Source organism: Acanthaster planci, linkage group LG06 (assembly GCF_054643075.1).
Source record: "Acanthaster planci isolate LZ-2023a linkage group LG06, COTS_SCS, whole genome shotgun sequence".
In the NCBI taxonomy this organism is placed as follows: Eukaryota; Metazoa; Echinodermata; class Asteroidea; order Valvatida; family Acanthasteridae; genus Acanthaster; species Acanthaster planci.
In genome coordinates, this window is record NC_141782.1 from 20,858,682 (window position 1) to 20,882,780 (window position 24,099).

A 24,099-nucleotide genomic window follows, 5' to 3' on the forward strand; every position below is an offset into this window, starting at 1 on the left:
TGTCAGCTCAACCCCCAGAGATCGACTCTCTGTGAAAGGTTTATGATATCTTTGGGAGGGGGTCGTGGCTTTTATTTTCTCGTCGCAAGCTCAGTAGGTTTGAAGTTCACAAATTCTGAAGCAAACTAAAACTAATGTCTAAAACAAGTGTCGTGACTGTAATAAATTTTAGTCTCGCGGACTACAAGTTTGAGATAAAATGTCTTGCGGTGATACACCCTCTCTAAAGGGATTGGAGAGGATTACAGGCTAATCTCCCTTAATTGTGCTGGGATAAAAAAGCTTATTTGAATATAACTGACGACGGTGCATTTGAAATTTGGTCTTGCAAGACGTTTTAGGAGTCTTATTGCATGATATCGATGGACTGTCGCTGGTGGCATCTTGCCGTCGGTCCAGGTACATGTAAACTGCGCATGTACTGAAATATGTCTTGTGACTTCAAGAAGGTGTACAAGTAATGTAACTTCTCTCGAAGTTATAACGCATAACTTCAAGATAAGAACCCTCCTTCCGTACATGAAGTTTAAATTTCATCCCACTGTTTCTACAATTTGCAGAGTGAAGGGACAGTGGAAATATCCTCGCATTTAGTTCAAAAAGACTGATAACATAAATACACTTGGAGTTTGACATGTTTCCTTTTACCCCGAGGGCGCTGTTTGCGTTATCAAACGATAGGAGAGCAGTCACAACAGCTGACAGTAGGGGCCGTCCACTCTAAGCCTTGCGGGGGGGGGTTGCTTTTTTGCTTTTGATAAATTATGAAAATGATGAATGAAATGAAAATGATGAAACTAAAGAGCATTCTCTCAGTTAGCGCCCACTGAAACCATTGAACTTTTTATTAAGTCAAAAATCGTTGTAGCTCTTCAACCCCATCGTAGATAGATACCTCTGCAACTGGTTTGATAGGTCTGAATTAAAGGGAAAATGGAAGACGTATGTGGGGGGAGGGCAGAACCAGCGCCGCTATGCCATGCGCACGGGGGATGGGAGTGTCTACCAAGTCGGCAATTGACGCAGTTGGATGTAGTCCACTTATTTCATCGGGGTGGAACTTCTGTGCCACTTGGGAGGGCATTTTTTTCAAGGGGGTACTGAAAAGCGAATTTAAAGCAGTTCATGTGACTTGTTTTTCAAATAGGGGCACCCCAAGCTACGCCACAGGTCATCTACAGTATGTGTAGACTGACGATGTAGAGCCTGAAAGTTGACCCCTGGTGGCGCGCCAGGGTTCCGGAAGCTCACTGCATGACCTATCGCTTTCAGGATCTATTATTGAACGCCAGACGCCATCGGGCCACTGGTCATAGGGCTGTTTTGACTGTAGCCTGTAGTGATTCGAGGGGCCAGGAGTTATGCTAAAGTCCCTTTTCGTTTATAGTTTGAATTTCCAAAAGAAAATTAGCTTGTGGTGCGGACAGGTACTGAAACTGCGATTGGGAGTTACTTCCACCACTGAACTGGGGAACGCCTCAAACAACAAAAGGGGGAAAACAAGCAAATCCAATTCGTAATTGGAAGACAATCAAAACCAATTTCACGGGAGCCACCTGATTTTTCCCCCACGGGGGAGGGGGCAGCTTAATAATGGATGCTCACTTCCACACACGAGCCATGGTCTCCGTTTAACAAGGTATGGCACTCAGACATGGGGATAAGACGAAATCGGCACGATAAGAAACTCGCAAATCACGACCGCTGGATGAGGGTCAATTCCAGTATTTTCAAGCAAATTGGTGCTGGTTTTGGTAATCCCTTTTTTTATTCGTGTCTTTCATTGTTATTTTTTCCCGCAGGGACAGCTCACACTACCCTTGAAGTTAAGGGATAAAGTCCAATAAGACTCAAAAAAGATCCTCTTACGGCATTATTTTGTGGTTTATTATAAATCAGGCAAGATCAGTATTCTTGAACAGACAAAAACACCACTCATGATACTATGCAAAATACCAAGACGTAATCGTGTAAATATGCATATTCAAATATAGAATGATTGTAAGCTTTGATACAAGTACGATTTGAAAGACGTCCACAATTTGGAATTCCTGTAACGCATCTGTTTTACACTCTACCCGTTAATATTATGCATTCCAATAACGAAAAAGTGAAAGCCTTTGGCAGAAAATATTCCCAAAGATCGATGGTTATCAGACTCTGCTCCAGTCGTATATATTCGGCATGCTATAGTCTCCAACTCGAGGTGACCAGCCGGCGCGCAAAGCCAATGCACCTCGACTGGCCGAGGTCACAGGTATGGACGTCCCTATACTTTGGGACGTGGCCTCCACTGCCCAATTCAAACTGTTTAAAAATGCTGTTATCTGCAGCTTGGTAATTTATATAACTGCCTCTCTGCTGTGAGATTAGATTTTTTTTACAAAAGGTAAACACGCAGACTACTTCCATTCCGTTTGATTTCTGGTAAAATTCTCACCAAAACTTCTTTCTTCACCTTATCATGGCTGCTGAATTTCGTTGTCCATGAGCACATTTATACAACTGTACAACTGTTTTGTTTACATCACTGACCGCAGCCATTTATGGATGGCCGTGGCCTTGCACAAGATGGGGTAAGCAAGAAATGTTGCCCCCAAATGATGCATCTAACCCTTAATGCGGTACTTAGGAGAAATAACCTTCTGTTTATGAAGTTTTCACTGATTTAAAGTACATGTCTAAAACCTTTGCGAATCACTTTTTAAACATTTTACAAGTAGGATAGCCAATGTGTTTTTGGTTGGCAAGAATACTAGTGCATAATAATACAGCAAAAGAACGGGCTATGAGATCTTGTAAATACAAGGAGCACAAGTCACTGGCTTGCTCAATCTAAGGCTATAATCAGGAAATTAAGAATGAAAGACCTTATTGTCAGCATAGTCATTCAAATGCATAAGTCATTAAAAATGATTACCAATGCCATTCAGCACACAGGAGCCATTTTGGTCTGGTATCCATCTGCATGGCTCTGAACATCCTCACAATGTTTGTGGCAGAATACAGGCACCACACTAGTATCTGTACGGTCTGGAATAAAAAATGGCCCCTTCCCAGTAAAAAATATTTAAAATTTGTCAGCAACTGAAAACAGACCACACTTTTTACTGAAAGACACAGTTCTAGTGAGTTTTGGGAGTTCCCTTTTCATCAAATTTGCAACTTGTGATATAAACTTGATCATAACATTTTTAATTTTAAAGTGTGAATATAATCTGATAATACACAGAAAAGCAGATTTCACATGAAGTTTATAGTTCGCTCGACTATATTCATCATAAGAAAAGTGAAACAGTAATCATAATGTCTAGAATCCAAAATCCCTTGTACATCTCCGGATCCCAAACACCTCTACATCTTCATTCAGTGAAATGAATAAACAGGGGGTCCCTACACATCACTCCCCAGTGCAGCATAAAGAGCGCCCTCTACTGGTCTAAATGACAAAAAAAAGAAAGAAAGTGTAGTTTCATAATGCTACAGTGTTTGCATAGTGCATTTTTACAACTCGGCAAATCTGGACACTGACAGCACATACCTATTACCAATACCACAACGGAGACTGTACAGACGTCATACATAATTTTTTTTTTTTTTTATCTGAGTGCCTAACACCAGGACTCCTAAACAGAAATGTGTTCCTCCCTTTGAGTTGAATGAACTCTAAAATCTTTAAAACTATCCTCTGTTAGCACGACATCTTTATAAGTGGTTTAGGCCTCCGGGTTTTTTTTTAATCTTCAGCTTGCATTTCCAGCTGATGTACCTGATGGGATGATTTTAAACCAGTTTGAAAGTAAGGACTGTTTTTTTGTTTGAGGCACCATAATAACTTAAAAGGATACAGGATCTTCTTCTCTTGTGTAAAACCCGCTGAAATTACAAGCAATTTTGGGATCTGTCTGAAAAGCAGATGCACGGATAATTTCGAGAAGTAATGTCTGGGCAGATCTTCACGTTTTTGCGTGTCAGTGAAACACCGCCATTTGATGAGGAGCACTGTAGTTCAACCAATATAAATCAGAATAGTGTGCCCCTTTAACCCTAACCCTCTAGGGCGTATGTAAAATCATATTGAAATCAGAGGATTTGAGACTGTGAGTTAGGGCTGTAGACATTAATTTCACCACATTATTTGTTCCTAGGCTTAATATCAGTCACAGTATTTACCACAGGCTCAATACGGGCGTTTCACAATAGTGCGCCATCAAGAGTTTGCAACGCGTTGGCCAATCACAAAGCACGAAATTTGTCAACCCTTTCCAAACGCGCATCAAATTCAGGTACGGATTAATCTGTCAGTTTCTTCAAACTAATTGAGGTTTTCAACACTACCTTGCTCCCTTGTCACACCCAAACAAACATGAAAAACTAAATCATGGCGATCTTGAGTAAGTTTCAAATTAAACAGTTCTTCCTGGAATTAATTTCATCCAAAATATGCCAAAGCAATAATGATGCAAAATACATTTACAGCAATAGTCGTACAAGCAAACAGCAAAATACTGAACTTAATTATACCATCTGATTTAGAAAATAGAGACTGTACAAATTTTCACAATAACGTAGCTTCAAACTATCTTCTGCTGCCTGCACCTTGAAATACAAACGCCATTCGGAAACATGAAAATAAAAAGGTCAAATCACCCAAAGAAAAATCATTAGAATGTATCCACATTTCTCATTTTGAGACACTGATCATGATGAGTTAATATACTCATTCTTACATCACTGGATTAAATTGGTAACAGTTGATGATCACAAACTCCTACAATGACAGGAGTAGCCTGAACCCAAATGACATCCCAAATGAACGCAAAATAAGGAAAAGTTAGTAAGATTATTACTGACGTTAATGACTCTCTTTAAGTAACTGCCCCCCCCAAAAGATATGTATATGAAAACCAGCACCTGATGACAAAGCAATTAGAACAACAATACTTGAGTCAAATAAACCACATCACAAGTAGGCATCACAGAGGATTTCCATTATTTCCCCAAGTTCCTTACCGATCTCTTCCAGAGACAGAAGCTGCCATTAACCCCTTCGCTACGGAGGACTGCTACTACCGCAACTTTGTGTGAGGATTGGTGCATACCACGCATACAGTCTATTCACCATGCAGCTGCTGGTTCAATGGGGCCTGCTGCTGGACAAAGCCCTCCATTAAGGGCATACCACAGCCCAGCAGTCGCGGTCAAAATAATCCCGCCCTGAAGGGGTTAATAGCTCAGTCTGCACTATTTGAAGTGTTGAGAGTGACAGGTGGGCCAATAAAATGTACCAAAGAAACATGACACCCTTGAATTAGGTTGAGATTCGATGTGTTTTCGTTATCAAGTTCAGTTCACGAGAGCAGCGTACACAGTTCGTAGTGCTCCACACGCTCCGGTAGTCATTTGACGGTGGCCGAGCGGCTGTGGTTGACTTTCATTCGCTGCATGCGTTTGGTGACCTCAATGTCCTCAGTCAGTGCCGCCCGTTTCTCAGCTCTCCTCTTGCGCATTGTCGGGGTTGTCGGGTTCGTCGGAGTTGTAGGGGTTGTGGCCGAGGTCGGGGTCGTCCCCGCGGACCTGCTCGGCGGCTTTGGCAGCCGCGGTTCTTTGCCCGGCCAGACCGCAAGTGTGGAGTCTTCCCCTCCTGTGACCAAACTCTCCGTCTGCAGGAAAAGATCAAAGTGAGAGAACGTAATCACTCATTTGTAAGTGGAGGGTGCTTCAAAACAATACACCTCGGCTTACAAACATGCACCTGGATTTCCAGTTTTGACCTGCAAAGCACGGAGTTCACTTTGCAACTACATGTATTAGGTACCTGAAAGAGTATGCTGAATTCCAGGGTCAAGATTTGCTAGAGCCAGGGTACAAGTCAGGGTACAAGTCCTCTTCTAAAAATGCTTCGCCTTCACGTAAACATGCAAGGATTTCATGCTTAGATATGACCACAAAGATGTGAGCGTGCTCCACCAAGCATACTGCAATGACACAGGGCTTCTAATTCAAGAAATGGGTGTTGCCACAAGTGTATGGGACAAACTCCCACAAGGGGCATTCCAACATAGAGGTACAGTACTTCAGCATTCACTACGAGCACTACGAGGATTTTGTATGTGAGTAGAAGTATGAGCGTGTTTTCGCGAGTAAGAGTTTGAGTGCACAAAATACCCAAGTACAAGTACAAGTACCACAACACCAAGGTGCTCTGAATCTAAAATAGTAACAACTGTGAGATACCACCCTCGATGAGCTACTGTGAGCGGCCAGTGATCCTCTCTAGTTAGTTCCTCAGAGTTACTCACCATGTTATCCCAGTGCAGGCATCGAACTACCCCGCTGTGTGCACTCGGCAGGGAACGCACTTTGTGTACTCTCTCTCGGCCAACGGCTAACAGGTTCAGATCCCCACTGTGGTAACAGTCGTGAATGAAAAACTAAATTATAAGAGATTTGTGATCCAACGTGACAAATTCTGTAGCAATGAGCCTCGAGCTGGACCAAAAGAGGACTTTCTTAGCAACGGAGGTTCCTTTGGCTGGAACTGAACTTCACTGGTTCACGAGCAACTGTGAAATGTACGTGTTATGGTCACATTGCTACCAACAAAGTGAACACTCCCAACCAATGTGGCTCTTTTCAACCCATGAGGGGGTTCTTCTGCTCAAGGCAGATACATAACAAAATTCCACTCGGGTAACAGAGGTTTGGACTGATGGGTTGTCTAACCAACTGCTTGCGGTTTTTAGACTAATCTGTATCCCGAAGATTTCATCAACTATTCCTGGCACAAGTTCCGCTAAAATGCATCAAGAAATGTGAACGAAGACATATTTCCAGTAGCTCTTTTCAGAAAATAAGCACAGAATGAGCAGGTGTGCCTGATAAGCACAGAATGAGCAGGTGTGCCTGACTTCTGAGGACGAAGATCACAACACAGGGACACTCTACATGGAAACATATACAGCCTGGATCCAGAGCTCTGGCGGGCACTGTGCTGTGAGAAAGGTATCTTTCGAGAAGAAACTATGAACGGAACTGTTGTGAGTTTTGAGCTGTGTCCATGGTTTGCATCCCCACAATGACCCTAACCTTCCCCAACCACACAGAATTAAACAGTAGTAAAGTGTTGAATTCTGTGGGGATAGGTCTGGTAGGCCCATAACAGCCGGCTTTCGCATTGGGTTTGGCATACCTCAGAAAAACACAGTCCAACAGCCTCTGTGCACAAAGTCCCATATGGGTGTTTAACTTTGTATGAATGGGGAAGGTTAGGGCCAGCAACCCTTGGGGGGTTAGGGATAATGGCCGTACAATGCATATGTGATCCATCACAACAAAAGAACAAGAACAGCGGGCCACTCTTAGCAGGACACAGTGTGCGTAAGCCCTTGAGTGTCCAGGCATGACCCAAAGCATGCTTGACTACTTCCCCCGAATGCACACAAATGTTGCAGTGTCTTCACCCCTTGTTACTGTTACGAGCACGCAGATTTCAACAGGCAAACCCTCTTCCGTTACCACCAATAAGAGATATTTATGCCAGGCATCTAATGCCACTGTTGCAGTCAAGAGCACCGCAAGACCTTTTACAAGACCAGTCACAAGAACATTCACAATGTCATTCCCATGACCAGTCACGAGAACAGTCACAAGGCCAGTCACGAGTGACAAAATGAACAATGACAGAATGTCTTGTTGCAGTTCAACTGACCGGGCCATGGCTTGTGATGGCCATGTGGGGTGTGATGGTCTCACAGGGTCTTGACTACAACACCGTCTACTGGCCTATCATCTCCATGGCCACGACAGCCTGAAACTTACGTGTAAGATCCTCCCACTACAACAAGCGATTTGAGCGAAGCATGATAGAAGCAATCAACCAAGTAGTCCACTTTACACTGGTCGTCCTCCTGCGAGGAAGAGGAGCATTTGACAGAAAAATGGATACCATGACATGATAACAATAATGGGATGCCCTTAGACTTTTTTTTACTTAGCTGGGGGTGCCACTGCTTCACTCAGGTTTTGCGTTTGTTTGCTTGTTTTTTTCCGTTTAAAGCTACTTGTGAACTTAACATGTGGCTGCCACGCACTACACAAAAGAAGAAAGTTGACAACAGAGAGGGAAGTGCGTTTGGCCCACAAATGACAAAAAATGTTGAAACTTTTGTATTCACAAAGGTCGGATACTAAAGCTCGACATTAATGAGCTCACAACTCTCAGCTCAGTTTTAACATGTCTTTCCCACACATTAGCACTCATCCACCTTCTCGCCCTCGGCAAAGACTTACTGCAAGCTTTTCTCTGACGTCGTCGAACCTTGTCAGCACCGTTGACTGTTTGGGAAGAGATAACACAACATCGTGAATCATCTGCTAATGGGCTGCAAACAGCAGCATGTATTGCCTGCCATATCCATGGCATACACTAGGGTCAGAGGTTGAGGGTTATTGTACGGGTGAGGGTTAACAGACTCACATAGGAGCCTCTTAAAAATCTCAGCTTCCTTTCCAGCTCCTTGAGCTCTAGATCTCATGTCACAACTGACTGAAAACGCTGAACACCTTGGCCCCACATTGAAGACAGTGATTCCTCTGCAGCCGAAAATGGAACTTTCCCAGGGTTATAGATATAAGCTTCCCAATGAGAGACTTTGAAACGCTGGAGGCAGCAGACATACCGGCCCTTTTTCACAACCCCGTGCTCAGAACTATGCACCCATACTCGGCACAACTCACGCATGCCCAGAACTGGAAAAGAAGGAACAGACGGACGTTTGCTGCTGCCAAGCATCTCAAAGTCTCCTGATATGTAAATCACAGCATTTGCTCTTACCTCCACAGCATCCCATATCAGAATTGTCTCTGTGTGCGTCAGACAATAAAGATACTCGCTGTTGGTTCCGCACCAGCCAATCCGACTCTGGAGAGCCAGGACGACAAAATGAAAGAGTAGGAGAGGAAACACTGATACATACAAACTGTGAGATATTTGGGCTGGTTTAGATTTGAAGGTTTGCAGGTGAAGCCGAGCAACGGGAACAAGTTTATGTTGGTACCCCGTATCAGTCCTCTCTTTTGAGTTTGTGGATTGTCGATCTTCATGGTTCATTTCAGGTTCTCAAAAAATCACAAAAGAAAACTGCTGCATGAATCTACCGCAAAACAAACTCCCACAGTGGCTGGTAACCCATTTTTATACATGAAGCAAATAGTATCTTTGCTTAGCAGATTTCAGACCTAAAGAGTCCTATAAAATTAAGTACATGCGTATCATGGAAACTACATGTACAGTACAGTTGAAATATGTTGACAGACACATCAAGTTTTACCATGATCTGCACGTGTCAAAAGCATCAAATTGTCAACAAGAGGTCATAAATAACAAAGATATGCACCTGACAGTCCAGGGGACTCTGGACAATTAACTCTGTGGTAATTAATTATGCAACTCTGCATTTCATTTGTTTGTGGTGTGCAATCAACATTTGGCCTCCCACATGCATTGGATGCTTCTCCAAATGGGGACGCCAATCCCAGATAGGCAGTTTAAAACTTGGGAATGGTTAGAATGCATGCATTTAACCTTTGCATGAAACAAACATTTTCAGAGATGACTGGATTAAAAACAACATTCGAAAATCCCTTCAACTTTCACACACACACTGGTAATTCATGTAAGCTTGAAAAAACAAACTCAAAAAACAACGGTATGGTTTTGCATTCTGTGGATACAAAACTTTGTCTTGTCTGTGTTTTGCATTGATCCAATAACAACTGAACATTGGTAACGGTTAAGGATCTACAGGGTGGTGCATCTTGTCCTCCATACTCACCACTGAGGACTCTGAGTTCAGGGTGGTGACTAATGCATCCTCCTCGCTACTCTGACTGATGTCAAAGAGACAGACCAGGCCATCCGTCGACCCGGTTGCCAGGCTTTCTGGCTTATTGGGGTGAAACCTCACCTGCGAAGAAGATGGACCAAGATGATGAATGTGGCTTAGGCAGATTATGGAGATGGGGCTTCAGACACACACCGTGGGCATTCAGACATGAACTTCATGCCTGAATACCCAAATGCCCACTCAGCTGTGCGGAACATCATCTTAATGAGGGCTAATACAGTATGAGAACCAGTGAGACTGGTTTCCACCTAGATCTAGAAGTAAGGGATTTAGATGCACTCTGATAGCTGATAAGCTGTTATTTGAGAAAGTACATGTTCTTAATGACCAAAATGTCTCACCATTTTCACCACAGAAAATATTTTGCGAATGAAATAAACATACGTGTAGTTTTCTCACATTTTTCAAGAAATACATACCAACAAATTTGCAGTAAATAAGTTGTGTATGTGCATACACCAATAGACTGAAGTCAGCCAAAATTATGAGAAAATAAATATCAAAATTAAAGATAGAGCATAATTTCTTTAAAAAAAAAAGCAAAAAAGGCAAATATACCAGTACATGTACATGATGATATAAAAAAAAATTACTGACAAACTGTGTTACTAAACAGGAACGCAGGTCTTTACCCATACACAACACGGCTTCACAAACTACACTGGGAATAATAAAGGATATAAGGGGACAGCTTCAGTGACACGACAGGAACAATCTTCTGAGGTGCAGGCAGCATAACACAGAGTGCTGTTTTGAGGGGCGTCCGAGAGAGATATCACAGATTACAAAGCCATGACATCTCGGACAAGATGTTATCAACATTGACAAAAAAACCACGCCTTGCCACTATGCCTCGTGTTCTGTGCAGAGATGATTTTATCAATATTGCAATTGCGATGAACTTTGCGCTGCCAAGTTCGATTCAATTTCAAAGCCTCGTTTTGGGAAGCTTCTTTCTGAAACTGTAAGCGTCGCTACAAATACAAAGAGTTTTCCTCTTTAATTTAAAACACACTTTTCCCCGAGCTTAACATGTGACAAATCTGACACTGCAAAAGCAGTACTCAATCGTATGTAGGCACATTCCTAGGTCTATCATGCACCACACGGCGACAAAAACAGACAAAAAAACAATCAAGATTTGGCACTTGTTTCCACCATTAATAAACTTCAATCTCTTGAAGTCCAATGTCTAAATGTCTATCAATTTGATGGAAGAGCCCCAACTCCTTTGGCATTCTTGCAGAGTGAGAACCTTCCAAAATCCTTAAAACCCTCTACTCTTCAGTAAACTTGTACATATCAGTGACACATTCTCTACACTTCATTTTTTTTCAAGGAGCATCAACTTCTATGTAAAAGGAACAGTGGACAGGCTCTGCTGTTATTTCACCTACGGTATCCATAAAGCTTCATGTCTCAACGTTCTTCAAGCATGGAGAAATCACCATTAATTTACTGCATTAGCTTAGATTTGGAAGATTAAGGGCAAATGCAATTCTACCACGCTGGCGGTCTCGGTTGTAAAGCCTAGTAGCACTTCGATCATGCGCCAATACACAACCATGAAAGTACACTGTGTATATATCCATTAATAATGTACATCAATTAGACATGCACATCAATTAGAAATGAAAATGGCACGGCTTTGGTCAGATAAATATAAGGTACAAGGTTTATGCAATGACCAAGTCTTGCATGTACATGTACATGTATAAGGGTTTGTTCATATTCATACATGAGCATGTATGCACTCTGCAGTTTACATGAAATGGTACATGTACATGTACCTGTACTGTGTACATCCAAGGGCTAATGATAATCGAAGAGGCCATTTTTGGAATGCCTCGCTTGTCTACCAAACTGTTTCGACCCTACTACCACATTCCGAGCGTTTCCATCACTCTAAAGAAAACTTCTAACAATAATTAGGAACTTGGGCAAATTATACACGTCAATGAATCATATCAATGTGTATACATGTACGTAGAGTTAGTCTGACATATGTAGCACCTACAGGTACGATGCATGGTCTTCTCATCAATATCAAAAATAATTCTTCGTCTGCAGACTTCTTTTCATGATCTTTGTGGGGGGAGGGGCAAGGGGATAGAAAGGGGAGGAATGTAAGCATGCACACGTGGGCTGAAATTACTAATCATGCACTCAAAGCCATGCAGAGAATGACAATGATAACGACAGTTGGTATATAAAAAGTACCTGCTGAATGACAAATGGGTTTTGCTGTTGGCATAAGTCAAGGAACATGACCAGGAGAGGAGAAAACAGAACAAGCAATGAATATTCATGAACCAGAAATACTGATAAATACATGGATGTGCAATCAGCATAATGATTTCTCTTTCCAGAAAGTGAATGCTCAACAAACAGTCAAAAGAGAGGGCTTGTGGTAACACCATGTGGATAGATACTTTGAAGAAGTATGGTTCTGATAACAGTTAGTGTGAACTCAACGCTTTGACCGGTGTGCTCTGGTAGTCCTCAGGAGTGGAATGGTCAAAAGTCAGCTCCCAGCACACAGAGAGGTACTTCACAAACTGACCAATCAGAAGGTTGCATCAAAGCCAACAATGCAGACTTTCAATTTCCACTCAAAGGGACTGAGAACACGCAAACCGTAACTTGCAGGGGAAAAAGGTATATTCGGACATCCTCACCAAACATTAACTTTAAATCTGCCTGAAGTGAAGTACTGGTATTTCCATTTTGGGGCAATTTTTGTGTGCACTGTGACACCACTCATTTATATAAACTCACATTTCAATTTGCACCAAGCATCAACACACTTTGACTTTCAGAAAGGATAAAATAAGAAAGCAAACAGATTCAATCCTGAATTTAAGCAATTAAAATAATAAAAGTACAAATTCAGTACAGATTTCCAATAGGTTAAAATAACCGAGACAGAAGCCTGATCGCATCACCCTCAAATGAGATGCGTACAAGTCAAAGCACTGATTAACCCAAGCCTGCTTGTCAAGTCTGACTACTGGGACTGCTACGTAAATGCTCCTGACTTGTGTATACTAGGCCCCAGGGAGATTCAAGTGATCATACTGTTTTGAAAGGCATAACATTTTCCAAGTCCACGAGCTCCATAACATACACGCAGAACAAAACAACCAAAGGCTCGTAAATTAAATTTTTCTTTTTCAATTTCCTCATGGCTTTCATCCTCAGGTGAGTATCAATTTCACAACGATGCCAGACGACAAATGTTGATGTACCAGTACCATATTGTACTTTGAATAATGTCTCCAAGGATTTTTCTCCAAATGCCAGATTTTTCCGGACCTTTTCCAGTCTAGAAATTTCTAACTATCTTTCCAGAGAATTCCTCTTTACCCCATTTTTCACCCACCCAAAAAATGAACCCAAAACAAAGCTAAAAAACTTTATCAAAGATTTCCTGAACACCAGAGCCATTTGCAATGTATAACTTTTTACCCATTTCCGTGTCTTTTTGGGGGGTAACGGTTTTTGGGGTAAAGACCACCGATTCAAATATGGCATCATGCTTTTCTCACTCAAGAACCATGGCACTGGGGAAAATTAAATACCGACCCCCCCCCCTCTTTCCAATTCCTGTTCAACACCAAGCATGCATTTGTACATGTAGTTCAGGGAAAATGCAACACCAGTACGCAACGCAGTTCCTACATGCAAAGTACCATAATCAATTACCACTTCCCCAAATACATGTGGTTAGTTCAATTGAAAGTATGTTTGAATATGAAATATTGTCAGACTTAATTGACACATGTGAGGACAGCCCACTTTCATAAAGAGGCTGTCTTTGACTACACCTTACTGTCTATCTGCGACCCACCATCTACAAAAACAAACAGCCAATGAGGCAAGGACAGCATCCTTCCACAAATGAACCCACCAGAGAGGCAGTGTATAGTGCTAACGGCGCGAAGAAGTGACACCGAGCGCAGAATCACTTCCCTGCGGTTTGTTTAATGGGGGGGGGGGCACTCCTTGAACCAAAGGCTAAGTAGCCATTCTACTCTTGATAATGCAAACATCATTTGCTGTATCAACAAGACGGTGCACGACCACGCGCAACAGGACTCGGGGAATGAGCAAATACAAACGAGACTATGAGTAGGAAAGGGGAACCAAAGGGATAGACAGATGTAGATGTGCGGCAACGACTTTCCCTGCTACATGTAGCTGAATCATAACACAATACCCCCTCCCCTCTGTTAATGCCCCAACCAATACACACATACTAAAGTTTATTTATTTGTAATTTTTTTTTTTTAACTCGGACAACATGAAACGATGCAAAGACACCCGGGGAGTTTGCGTCGAAGAAAGCGTACAGTTTTGCTTGGACCTGCGGGTAACAGAAGCCGGACTAATGATTTAGCATCCACTTTCAGGAATAGAAACAGTTTATTACAGTGACTATGGGGATGTTTGGGATTATACGTTTGGTGATGCACTGAGCCTGGGAGCCAAACGAATGGATTTTGGCTACTCAAACAGGTGCAATTAATGTGACATACGGACAATACATGTCAGGATGTGTAATAGACAGCCTTCAAAGCTTTCTCTGCCCATCTCATCAACAAATGCCAGGCAGTCCATATTCTGGATATATTTACCTGGGTGATGTCATCCGAGTGTGATTCCTTGTATGCACCGAGGAGGTTAGTCGAACGACAGTCCCTGCAATGAAACAGAGACATAAACATCCAAAATCAAATGCAACGAAGAACGCTACACAATGCGGACAATATCAGACAACAGGAGACAAAACCCTTCCCCATAATATATGAAAAAAGTCTTTCCCTTTGACAACCAAGGAGAGGAACAGCACAGAGCTTCCCACAATTAATTAGCGTGAGGCTCGCGGGAGCTGTCAGTGAACGGAAATTATCTTCAAAATGAGGTTTGAAGGATTAAAAACGTCATGTGAAGTCAAAGGACTCTAACAGACAGTTTGGGAAACCTGATGGACAGAGTAGGAAGATAAGTAGTGCTAGAAAGGGCAAAAAAAGTACATGTACTAGTACCTGGATATTTCATGAAGAACAGAGCACCGAGCTCTGTGCTCCAAAGCTTAAAATTTCTGTCATTTTTGTGCACTTTTGGAGTGGACATTATTTGCTACTTGTTTTTCCAGATCAGAATCTTTTTTCTCCATTACACATGCGCAAAAAAGGGGGAAAAAATGGCTTGAGTAATTTTTCTTTTCATTTTATTTCAAAAACCTCAAAAGTATAAAAACAACTATTGCGTGGGCGTTGTTTCTCATCTGTTATTCCGCAAAACATCAAAGACATCCTCGCTCCGCCAGAAACTACAACGAATACTGGGGAGTACATACATGTCAACAGTATGGTTCCAAGTAATGAAACCACAACCGTGTATGTCATGACTCCATCAAGCTTTCACATTCTTAGCGTTCAGAACAATAATTCCGATCCTCCAGTCTAATCATCTTCTCGCCTCCTTCCTCTCCATCTTTCCATTCCTCATTCCCTTTCTGTCATCTCTTTCTTCATCCTTCCCATCTCCTCATTTGCTCTCTCTCTCTCTCTGTCTCCTGCAGCCAGGGCCTTGATGGGTTGATCCATCATCGGCTAGGCACAGGAGCATGAACTCGCCCAAGTGGGAGGCAGATGGTTGTCGTCTTAAGTTACACCTCTCCAGTTATTGCATAAGTTACCACAATGCAACAATTTTAAAATGCAAGGCTTTTTGCTGTGTGTTTCCATTAAATTTCCTTTCGATCTGAAAGTTTACACATTTCTAAGAGAGAAAGGCAACATGGCATACCGGTATGTTTCACAGAAATGTACATGTACATGTATATTTATGCATACCGTAAATGTACATGTACCAGTACATGTACATTTGCCAGCAAACAAAACAACAAAATTGCCAGCTTCTGTAGAAGATTTATTCCGCAGTAACAAAACAATTTGTCAGTCCCACCAGAGCCACAATGAATTAAAGGCCTTTAAAGGTGATCAATGTTTTTGATTACAAACCTGTAAAATGCACCTTTGTGCCTCAATAAATCTTATTTTCAACTTTGGTTTCACTATTTCAAGGGCATTTTAATGCTTTTTTGGTTTTTATGCTAATGAGTATTTCCATATTCATTAGCAAAACCGTGATGTCATCTTAGGAAGAAGCCTCAATGTTACATTGGTTTGTACACAAAAAAGTCCTGCCTTTTGTAGATTTTCCTGCACTAAGTTTTCCCTTCTTTGCCGACTCATTGTTGTTTATGTGCATAGCAATAAGAACCCATCAATCCCTCTCTCAGAAATGTTTTCAGTTAGTAAATTCTCGGTTCACAATTTGAACTGAAATACATGTACCTATGCGCTGAACCTGTCTTCTCTAAATGATTTCACAGCAACAGCGCCCTCAATTGTCAGGGAAAACATGGATAATTTTGATTCTTTAAAAGTGTGCACTTTTCAACGCATTTAACCAAAGTGTGTAAGGGTTTTCGTACACTGACGAGAAGTACAAAGATACACAAAAATTGTGTCAAAGAGAATAAATAATTCATCGCAGCTACATGTACACTTTGAAGGAATCTTGCAGAATGTAAATCAACGGGACACCTTAGCCTTTTCCACTTGCAATAGTGTCCATCCTTATCACAATACCAAACTGACTGATATTGGTACATCGGAACAACAGGCTCAAGATTGCTCTAAAGTTTTAATGCCAAATTTGGAAGGATATAAAACAAGATCGGGACTGACTTGTGTTGATCCAGTCACATTAGGGAGTAGAACTGGCCATCTACTGGTCCAGGTATTTCTGGTCCACAGGTTGCTCAGGTGAGTGTCAGACTGAAGTTTTCAGAGGGACTGTCAAACACCTGCACGTAGCACATGTACGATCCTGTGCCATTCACAAACATTTTCCATTACCTCACGAGGAATTCTCAAATCACCATGAGTGAAGATCCATAATTTGGTTTGTTTTTCTTTCATGAAGTTCCTAGCCTCTTTGGATGTAAGGTACCGGTATCATTCAAATTATATTCCTTTCTATTTTAATCTCATGTTATATAAATACCATGCACTAGTAGGATACTAGTACTTTGAGCATGAGCAGGTCTACAGTAATTTCTATAAGTACGTACATAGAAAGCTTAACAGCAAGTCTTGCTTAACTTTAATTTTGTGAAGTGTTGTTTTACTAAGCGAATACATGTACGGTACTGTACAGACATGTACATGTACATGAACATGAACAGGTAGTCAAAAGCACAACTGGGTATACTTTGAATGTACTGTACATGTACTTTCCTGAAGATGTTCTGATGTTCTGAATAAAGAACGAAATATTGAATCAAACATGGCTTTCATTAGTCTTTATGGAGTCTGCATAATATTGAGTTACTGTACATGTATTTGATCAAAATTTTCGAATTTGTACTTTTAGCGACATTTTCTTTACTACTGGTGCATCTGATCAATCCAAACATATAATATACATGTACCTTAGTACTTTATTTACAGGTTTATATAAATACAGTAGATATCTTGGCTGATCGGCTTGAGAGAAAAGTTGCCCGGAATCTGTTAAGTCTTTAAAACTGTCATTGAATGCTTCCGGGTTAAGCGTATAGCAAACTTTCGACTGCAAATGTATATACCACGCATGTACATGTATGTGGAAGAGGCCGGAAATGAAACAAAGCAGAAACACTAATACATGTACATGTACCCCGTTGGCTTCCAAAAGCAGGGTTTTGTAGGTTCAGACAAGCAGATACTGAACCCTTGTACAAATGGAAGACTTGAACTGCTCTCGTCTGAGCTACTCATACACGTAGTACACTGTATGCGACATGTGCACCTCTCCTTCCATCAAGGCAAAAGAGAAAAAAACAAAGCCTGGAAGCCTCCTGAGTGGAGGGGGAAAAAAACCTACTGCAATCGCCAGCTCCTCCCGCCTTAACATAACAGCCAAAAAATCAATAATTCCCACCTTCCCGCGGGTGCTGTAAAGTGCCAGATTGCCATGGCAACAGCATCCCCGGCCCAACTGGCAGAGATGCACAGAGATGCCCAGGTTTGCCAACTGCATTTGTCAATCACTGGCCGTTGGCATTTCAGAAGCAACATGTCCGGTCGGCAAGTTCATGCACTGAGTAGTGTTCAGTAATGAGGCTAGTCTGTCTTTAATACTTGCCCCAGAAAGATACCATGTTTAAATCAATTCCTGCGCAGCGTAACTGATGAAGTACCAGTAAATCTTTTTTCAACAAGCTTGTGAACACATTTAGTCTGATATTTTATTTACCAGTAATTTTGAACGTACATGTACATGCAGACTTGTGGCATTTTTTCAGAGTCAAAACATCCGGTTCACACACTCACACACTGAATTGAGCAAAGTTCATTACTGAAATCTTACAAAATCCATCACTTCCTAAAGCCAACATTACATGTACACGAAGGACCACTGCACCAAATCAGGAAATCAAGGCCCATGCTGGACAACAGCGGATGAGTTCCAGTCTTGCATCTATCCATTACGCACCTTACATGCAAGTGTGGATTTAATGAATCCAAAGCATTTGCCAGGATTTTGGGGAAATTTCATCCAAAACACCTCCTGAACTCCAATACCGTTGCCCAAAAAAACCCAAAATCTTGGAGTCCATGTTAAACTCGAAAATGGGGTCGTGCATAAATGCAGGCAAGTGCGCAAAGCAGCCGGAACGACCCGAAGGGGCTTGGAAGTCATGGAACACATGAATGCATAACACTTGTGCAGCAGCACGGACGGTGGCGTGACACTGAATTCAGATGGTCGCATCTGAGATACCATGACAGCTGTAATTACAAACAAGGGGTGGGTTCATTAGCGTTCTCATGTTGCACACACTCACACAACCCTACCTCAATCGGTATCATGAATTCACCAGAATTCTACGACTGTAGGAACTTAATAGCATATTATATGACGGGTAATTCAGCTTTCAAGCGATGCAAGGACCCACATAAAATATTAGTGGGCCATGAACATGACATATATCCAGTCTGCAAAAATCCCCCCAAACCTTCTGGTAAATTATTGAGGACTGGAGAGGGTATGAGAAGGAGATTTTTCAAGTCATGACAGGAACTTCATCAAGATGCCGACTGGGCAGGCAAGCAAACCCAACAGGTGCCAGGACAGGATCTTGGCCAAGACCCTGGGATGTGTACAGCCCTTCTGGCAATGCAACTGAAGAAACACAGAAACCAAGTTCATCTGCTGCTCAATGCAGAGAGGCAACTAGCTGAAGCCGGAGGAGGCGTTCAGGCACTAAGTGCGAACACAGCTGATATGACCCCAGTAGGAATGTCAATCTGAATTTAATTTGGAGAAGTGTTTGCTAAACGGCCCTCCTCATGATGAGAGCAGGTGGTTGAATATGAGAGGGGATTTTGGCAAAAAGTGCAGTGTTACCCCTACCGAGTGTGGAGGGGAGAGGCAAATGACTGTCCACAATAAATAGGTCATGATTATCTAAGTGCAACCTACATGTGTGGTTCATGTACATAGTACTGGAATTTCTGGTGCTTTTTCCCGAGAAGCAAAGTACCTTACATGTACATGTACGTTCATGTACATCCGTGGGTGTGAATGCAGGAGAGGTGTAACCTGGCGTTTGTAAATGTGCATCCTCCCACTTTTTGACTGGGGTGTGATCATCTCCACCCCTCCCCCTTGGTGCTGAGACCCCCCCCGTCCCCTGGAAAATTCGGAGGTAATTTTGTTCTTTTGCAAACGACTTAAATGGAAAATACATGACCATAAATGGTACAAAAACCCTAAATACACCATTTTAAAGTAAGAGTATGGAAATAAGCTCCCAAACTTGTATACATGTAAGATAAAGTACATGTACATTGTATACATGTAAGGTGTACATGTACATGTGCACTGTGCACGCATGAACATGTACATCTTTTTGAAAATGAATAAAGTCTTCTGGAAAATGTAAGATCTAACATCTGCTAAAAAGACCATCTTCTGCATGTTACACAGTTTCTTTACAGGCAGATTTCCCTCTACCAATACTTTCAAGTTCAAAGTGTCATTTTTCAGTCTGAAATGACACTGGTTACTGAAAGTGCACCTGTCCTAACGGGGATATTGGCTGGCTCACACCCTGAAAGTCAATTCTACATGTGTAAATTACACAAACTGGTATACCCCTCCCCACATACCACCTGCTAATTCTTAATTATCATCTGTGTTGTCATGAGTCCCAAAATCTGTGCACCAAGGTTTCTGCGTTAAGTTCTGGGCCAAAAATCAAAAGCCGAGTTTTTCAGGATTCAGGTATGGACCAAGTGTGAGTATATGAGTAGTCGAGTACAGGCCGAGTACGAGCAAATTGTACACTAAAAAAACCAACTGAAGTTATGTTGCAACTATTAGTTCAATGTACATCCTGTGCATCTAGAAACAAACACATGAATTAAGGAGAGAGCTTATTTCACTTGGAGTCCCTGATTTTTATAAGCATTTAACAAAAGACAAATTTAAAACCCAACACAGGTTGAAGATCTCAATCCTTGACGGATAGGTACCAAATGAACTTTGATTTATAAAAAATGTACAAACTACATGTGTAAGACAAATTAAGTATTCCTTCCTGATTAATAAATTGTTTTACGTACATTAGAAGCACTGTAGGTAGTGCTTGTACATGAACCTCAGAATGTGTACGTGTTGTTCAGCATTTCTGTCTGTTGGCAAAACATTCTTCAAGATCCCCAAATTCCTGTTTATGATTTCTGACTGTTGATATCTCTAATTATTATTTTTTTTTTTGAGTACTGAAAATTGAGTCCGGGCCAAATGAGGCAGACATTTTGGATTTTAGTATAACATGCCAACGGCGGCTGGCTGGACTCTCCCAGATGAAAAACACTCTCAGCACGCTCACTTACAGCATGCTTCACCGGTGTGCATGCATGAGAATTATGGCAGTTTTGAATATGTACAACTGTAATAGAATATATCACGAGCACTCAGTTCACCATCTTGAAGACTCGATTATCAGAGAAGTGATAAAAAGATAAGCAAATGTACATGTACAGCGTGAAAAAGGACTTTCAGTTCTGAAGTTGTTACAATCAAAAACAGAAAATACTAGATTTTTTTTTACCAGAACAGGAATCAAGTACAGAATACAAACTGCCAGGTTTGGGGACGAGTCCAAGCCAAGCACTTTTTTTGAGCACTGAGAGTTGAGAATGGGCCAAGTACTCGAGTTGTACTCAAGGATGAGTACATGTACGTCAACACTGCTAGTCACTTACTGCTCTTCAAGAGACTGGTTTCCAAATCAAACATTTTTTAAAGCACTTGTTACTTTGAATATACATGTCCAGTGTGCGGTGTATTCTTTAATTTGGACTTGAGCCAGGCATGCATGTAGAACTGATTTGGCCAATACTGAGCTCCTGTTAGTGCCTGTTCACCAGACCCTCTGGCTACATGTATGACAATCTGACTGGTTTTGGACAACAAAATCAACCACCTTGGGGTCTCACACATTCTGTGGCCCAACCAGCAATGAAACACAAAGCACGGTCAGCTCATAGCTCAACCACAGCAACAGAACCAAAAACAAAATGCCTAAAGACTAACTTTTCTGGAAAACACTTAATTCATTCAAATTTAGAAGTTCCCTTCACAAAAGTCCCCCTCCCTGGACTTGTAAGGATAATATTCTTTTTCCAGACAGTAAATCAGTGCAATTGTTGCTTAAGCAACAACCACCATTCTAGGGGCACACTGAACAGTGTCAAGAGCTTTCAAGATACCGGTACATGTAATTTGCATTGGCCTTCAGGCTATTACTAGTCTGCCAGACAAAAAAAAAAAGAAAGATACATACATGTACATGAATACCTAAGGCTAACACACCATGTTCAATCCAATCAATCTGAGCTAGACCTATATGCATTCCAATATATGTACATGTACGTACATTCTGAAGCCAGAAGTATTCGAAGGTTTTTTGCAAAGCTACCTTTATACATGTACATGTATGTGCACGTATTAACTCTATCATGTCTATGCACGCACTCCTAAGGATGCAATCAATTCTTAGTCCCATTGGTCACTCTAGGTTGTTTGACCTCCGCTGAGCGTTCCTGTTCAACTCTCCACAGGCCTTCTGCAGAATGTGTTAAATTTGTCAATAATGGTTATGTTTGGTCAGGCAAGTACAGTGTGTTGCTGATGTCTGACGTTCTTCTGCCCCTCCAGCTCTTCAAAGTATTTGAGGACAGAGGGTTAGAAAATCAACTTACATTGCTTTCGGCGTGCCGAAGCAGAGACAAAAATAATTTGTAGAAAAGGCAATCGTATCTTATTAAATTTAACCATGCAGCTGCATCATCTGTTCATTTGTGTGTAAAGCTTTCAAAATACTCGGTATCAGCTCTGGCTTTCTGTACATACCCCCCCCCCAAAAAAAGATTCCTCATTTTGTACCCCGAGGTGGCTTTTGTAATATCTCACAATGTAAGCGAGTGATATTTGTCAGTTCTTGCATTTCATCAAAAATTGAAAAGGGAATGCAGATTAATTTCAGCTCTTGTGCAGGGATCTCGTATGTCGCGAGACGCGCCAGTTGCCTGGGGCGCAAGAGACGGGACAAACATCTTATTCAAGGAGTTTGACTTCAATTTGTGTCAGATATCGCAGGTGGCTGCAATGTCAGAAAAAAGTTAATGCCTTCCGTCGAGGTATGATACGGTACTTTATCATCGCTGTGTTCCCTTTTTTATGTGAGCTAAGCCACATTTTTGGTTTGGTTTTGGAGTCTTTGTCGAAGGAGGTAGGTGCACTTACACTGTGTGTAAATGCCTCGCCATCCTTCAAAAGTAGACCTAAAATTTCTGTTTCTTGGCCAATTCACACACAAATGTACAGCTGGTAAAGTGCCCAAATGCAGATGCTCATTTGGTTTTAATACAGAGGTACATGTAATGTCTGGTTTCAAGGCAAGTCTATCACGGTTCCATTTAGGGGCTATTTGGGCACCAACCATAGTATGTAACACCACAGCGAGGCCAGACCATCTTGATTAGTTTCTAAATGCTGAAAATCATCACAGGGCTCCTGCACCTTAAGGACAATTAAATTCCATGACTTTTCCAGGACCAAACTATAAAAATCCATGACCCAATAATGCAATTTCTTCAGCCCTTGTTTATTTGATTTACTCTTTTAATGTCAAAAGATGTAAAATAAATAAATCAATCAATCACTCGTTTTACACACATGTATTTCTGATAATAGAAATCACACGCAGTGTTTGAAAAATTCCATGACTTCTCCATGACTTTAGTCATTTTTACAAAATTCCATGACTTTTCCAGGCCTGGAAAATGAAAACAAATTTCCATGACTTTTCCAGGCCGCAGGAACCCTGTCATCAAATACACATAGTCCATATCAAATTAATTGAATAAATGGCATTCCTGACTCTACAGAAACTTTGTTGCAACCGTAATATCCTAGAGGAATCAAATACACGTACATGTGCCGGTGTTTTCCACCAGCAGTGTAGGTACTTTGTAAATACAAGCGTATCCTGTCACAGCCAGACTTTCAAAACAGGATTTGAAAAGGTTTCTGAGGTGCTTCCTCTGCATCTGAGAGCAAGAGTTGTACCGGTACATAAGATTTTTGTTTAACCTGATTATACTTCCGATCAATGACATGGGAAAGAGAGGAACACAATCAGACCGGATGTTGATGAGCTCCCTACAGTCTCTCATTAAGCCAAGCCAATGTTTTATTCCTAGAAACCACGCTTGTCACACCCCCACAATCTCAGCACACAACCCTTCCCTTTTCATCTCCCCATTATCAGGTTTCCTCTTACTCCAAATTTCTGTCTCTCCTCGGGTCTTTAGACAGTGATTCAATTCCCTCCGTTTCAATTAGGCAGTGTCGTCAGGTTTGTCTCTGATGCATTATAGTGAAAGGCAACAAGGCGAGCGTGATTACGCCGACTCAAACTCTCGGCTCCCCAGGGAGCATGGGCTCTTGCCCAAGCCAACGGTGATCTACATCGTAAGCGCATATCCCGTTGGCTGTGCTGTATCGGCAGGCCCATAAATGTTCCTAGCCTCTCGGCAAACAAACATCGACAAGTAGT

The 24,099-nt window shown here is 41.7% G+C and overlaps 1 protein-coding gene across 2 annotated transcripts in view; it reads right to left on the reverse strand.

Moving 5' to 3' along the window:
- Positions 1 to 1,719: 1,719 nt before the first annotated feature.
- wdr89 (WD repeat domain 89) overlaps positions 1,720 to 24,099 on the reverse strand; it is a 62,720-nt gene continuing 40,340 nt past the window's right edge. Inside the window, exons 7-14 of one of the 2 annotated variants that reach the window (XM_022248619.2) lie at positions 14,546 to 14,609; positions 12,129 to 12,152; positions 9,837 to 9,968; positions 8,837 to 8,923; positions 8,293 to 8,337; positions 7,822 to 7,910; positions 6,303 to 6,408; positions 1,720 to 5,663 (exon numbers count right to left, since the gene is read on the reverse strand). In XM_022248619.2, the coding sequence (XP_022104311.1) occupies positions 5,400 to 5,663; positions 6,303 to 6,408; positions 7,822 to 7,910; positions 8,293 to 8,337; positions 8,837 to 8,923; positions 9,837 to 9,968; positions 12,129 to 12,152; positions 14,546 to 14,609 (811 nt within the window). In that variant the 3' untranslated portion in view covers positions 1,720 to 5,399. The remainder of the gene's footprint in view (positions 5,664 to 6,302; positions 6,409 to 7,821; positions 7,911 to 8,292; positions 8,338 to 8,836; positions 8,924 to 9,836; positions 9,969 to 12,128; positions 12,153 to 14,545; positions 14,610 to 24,099) is intronic. The other variant, XM_087137875.1, reaches the window with a different exon arrangement.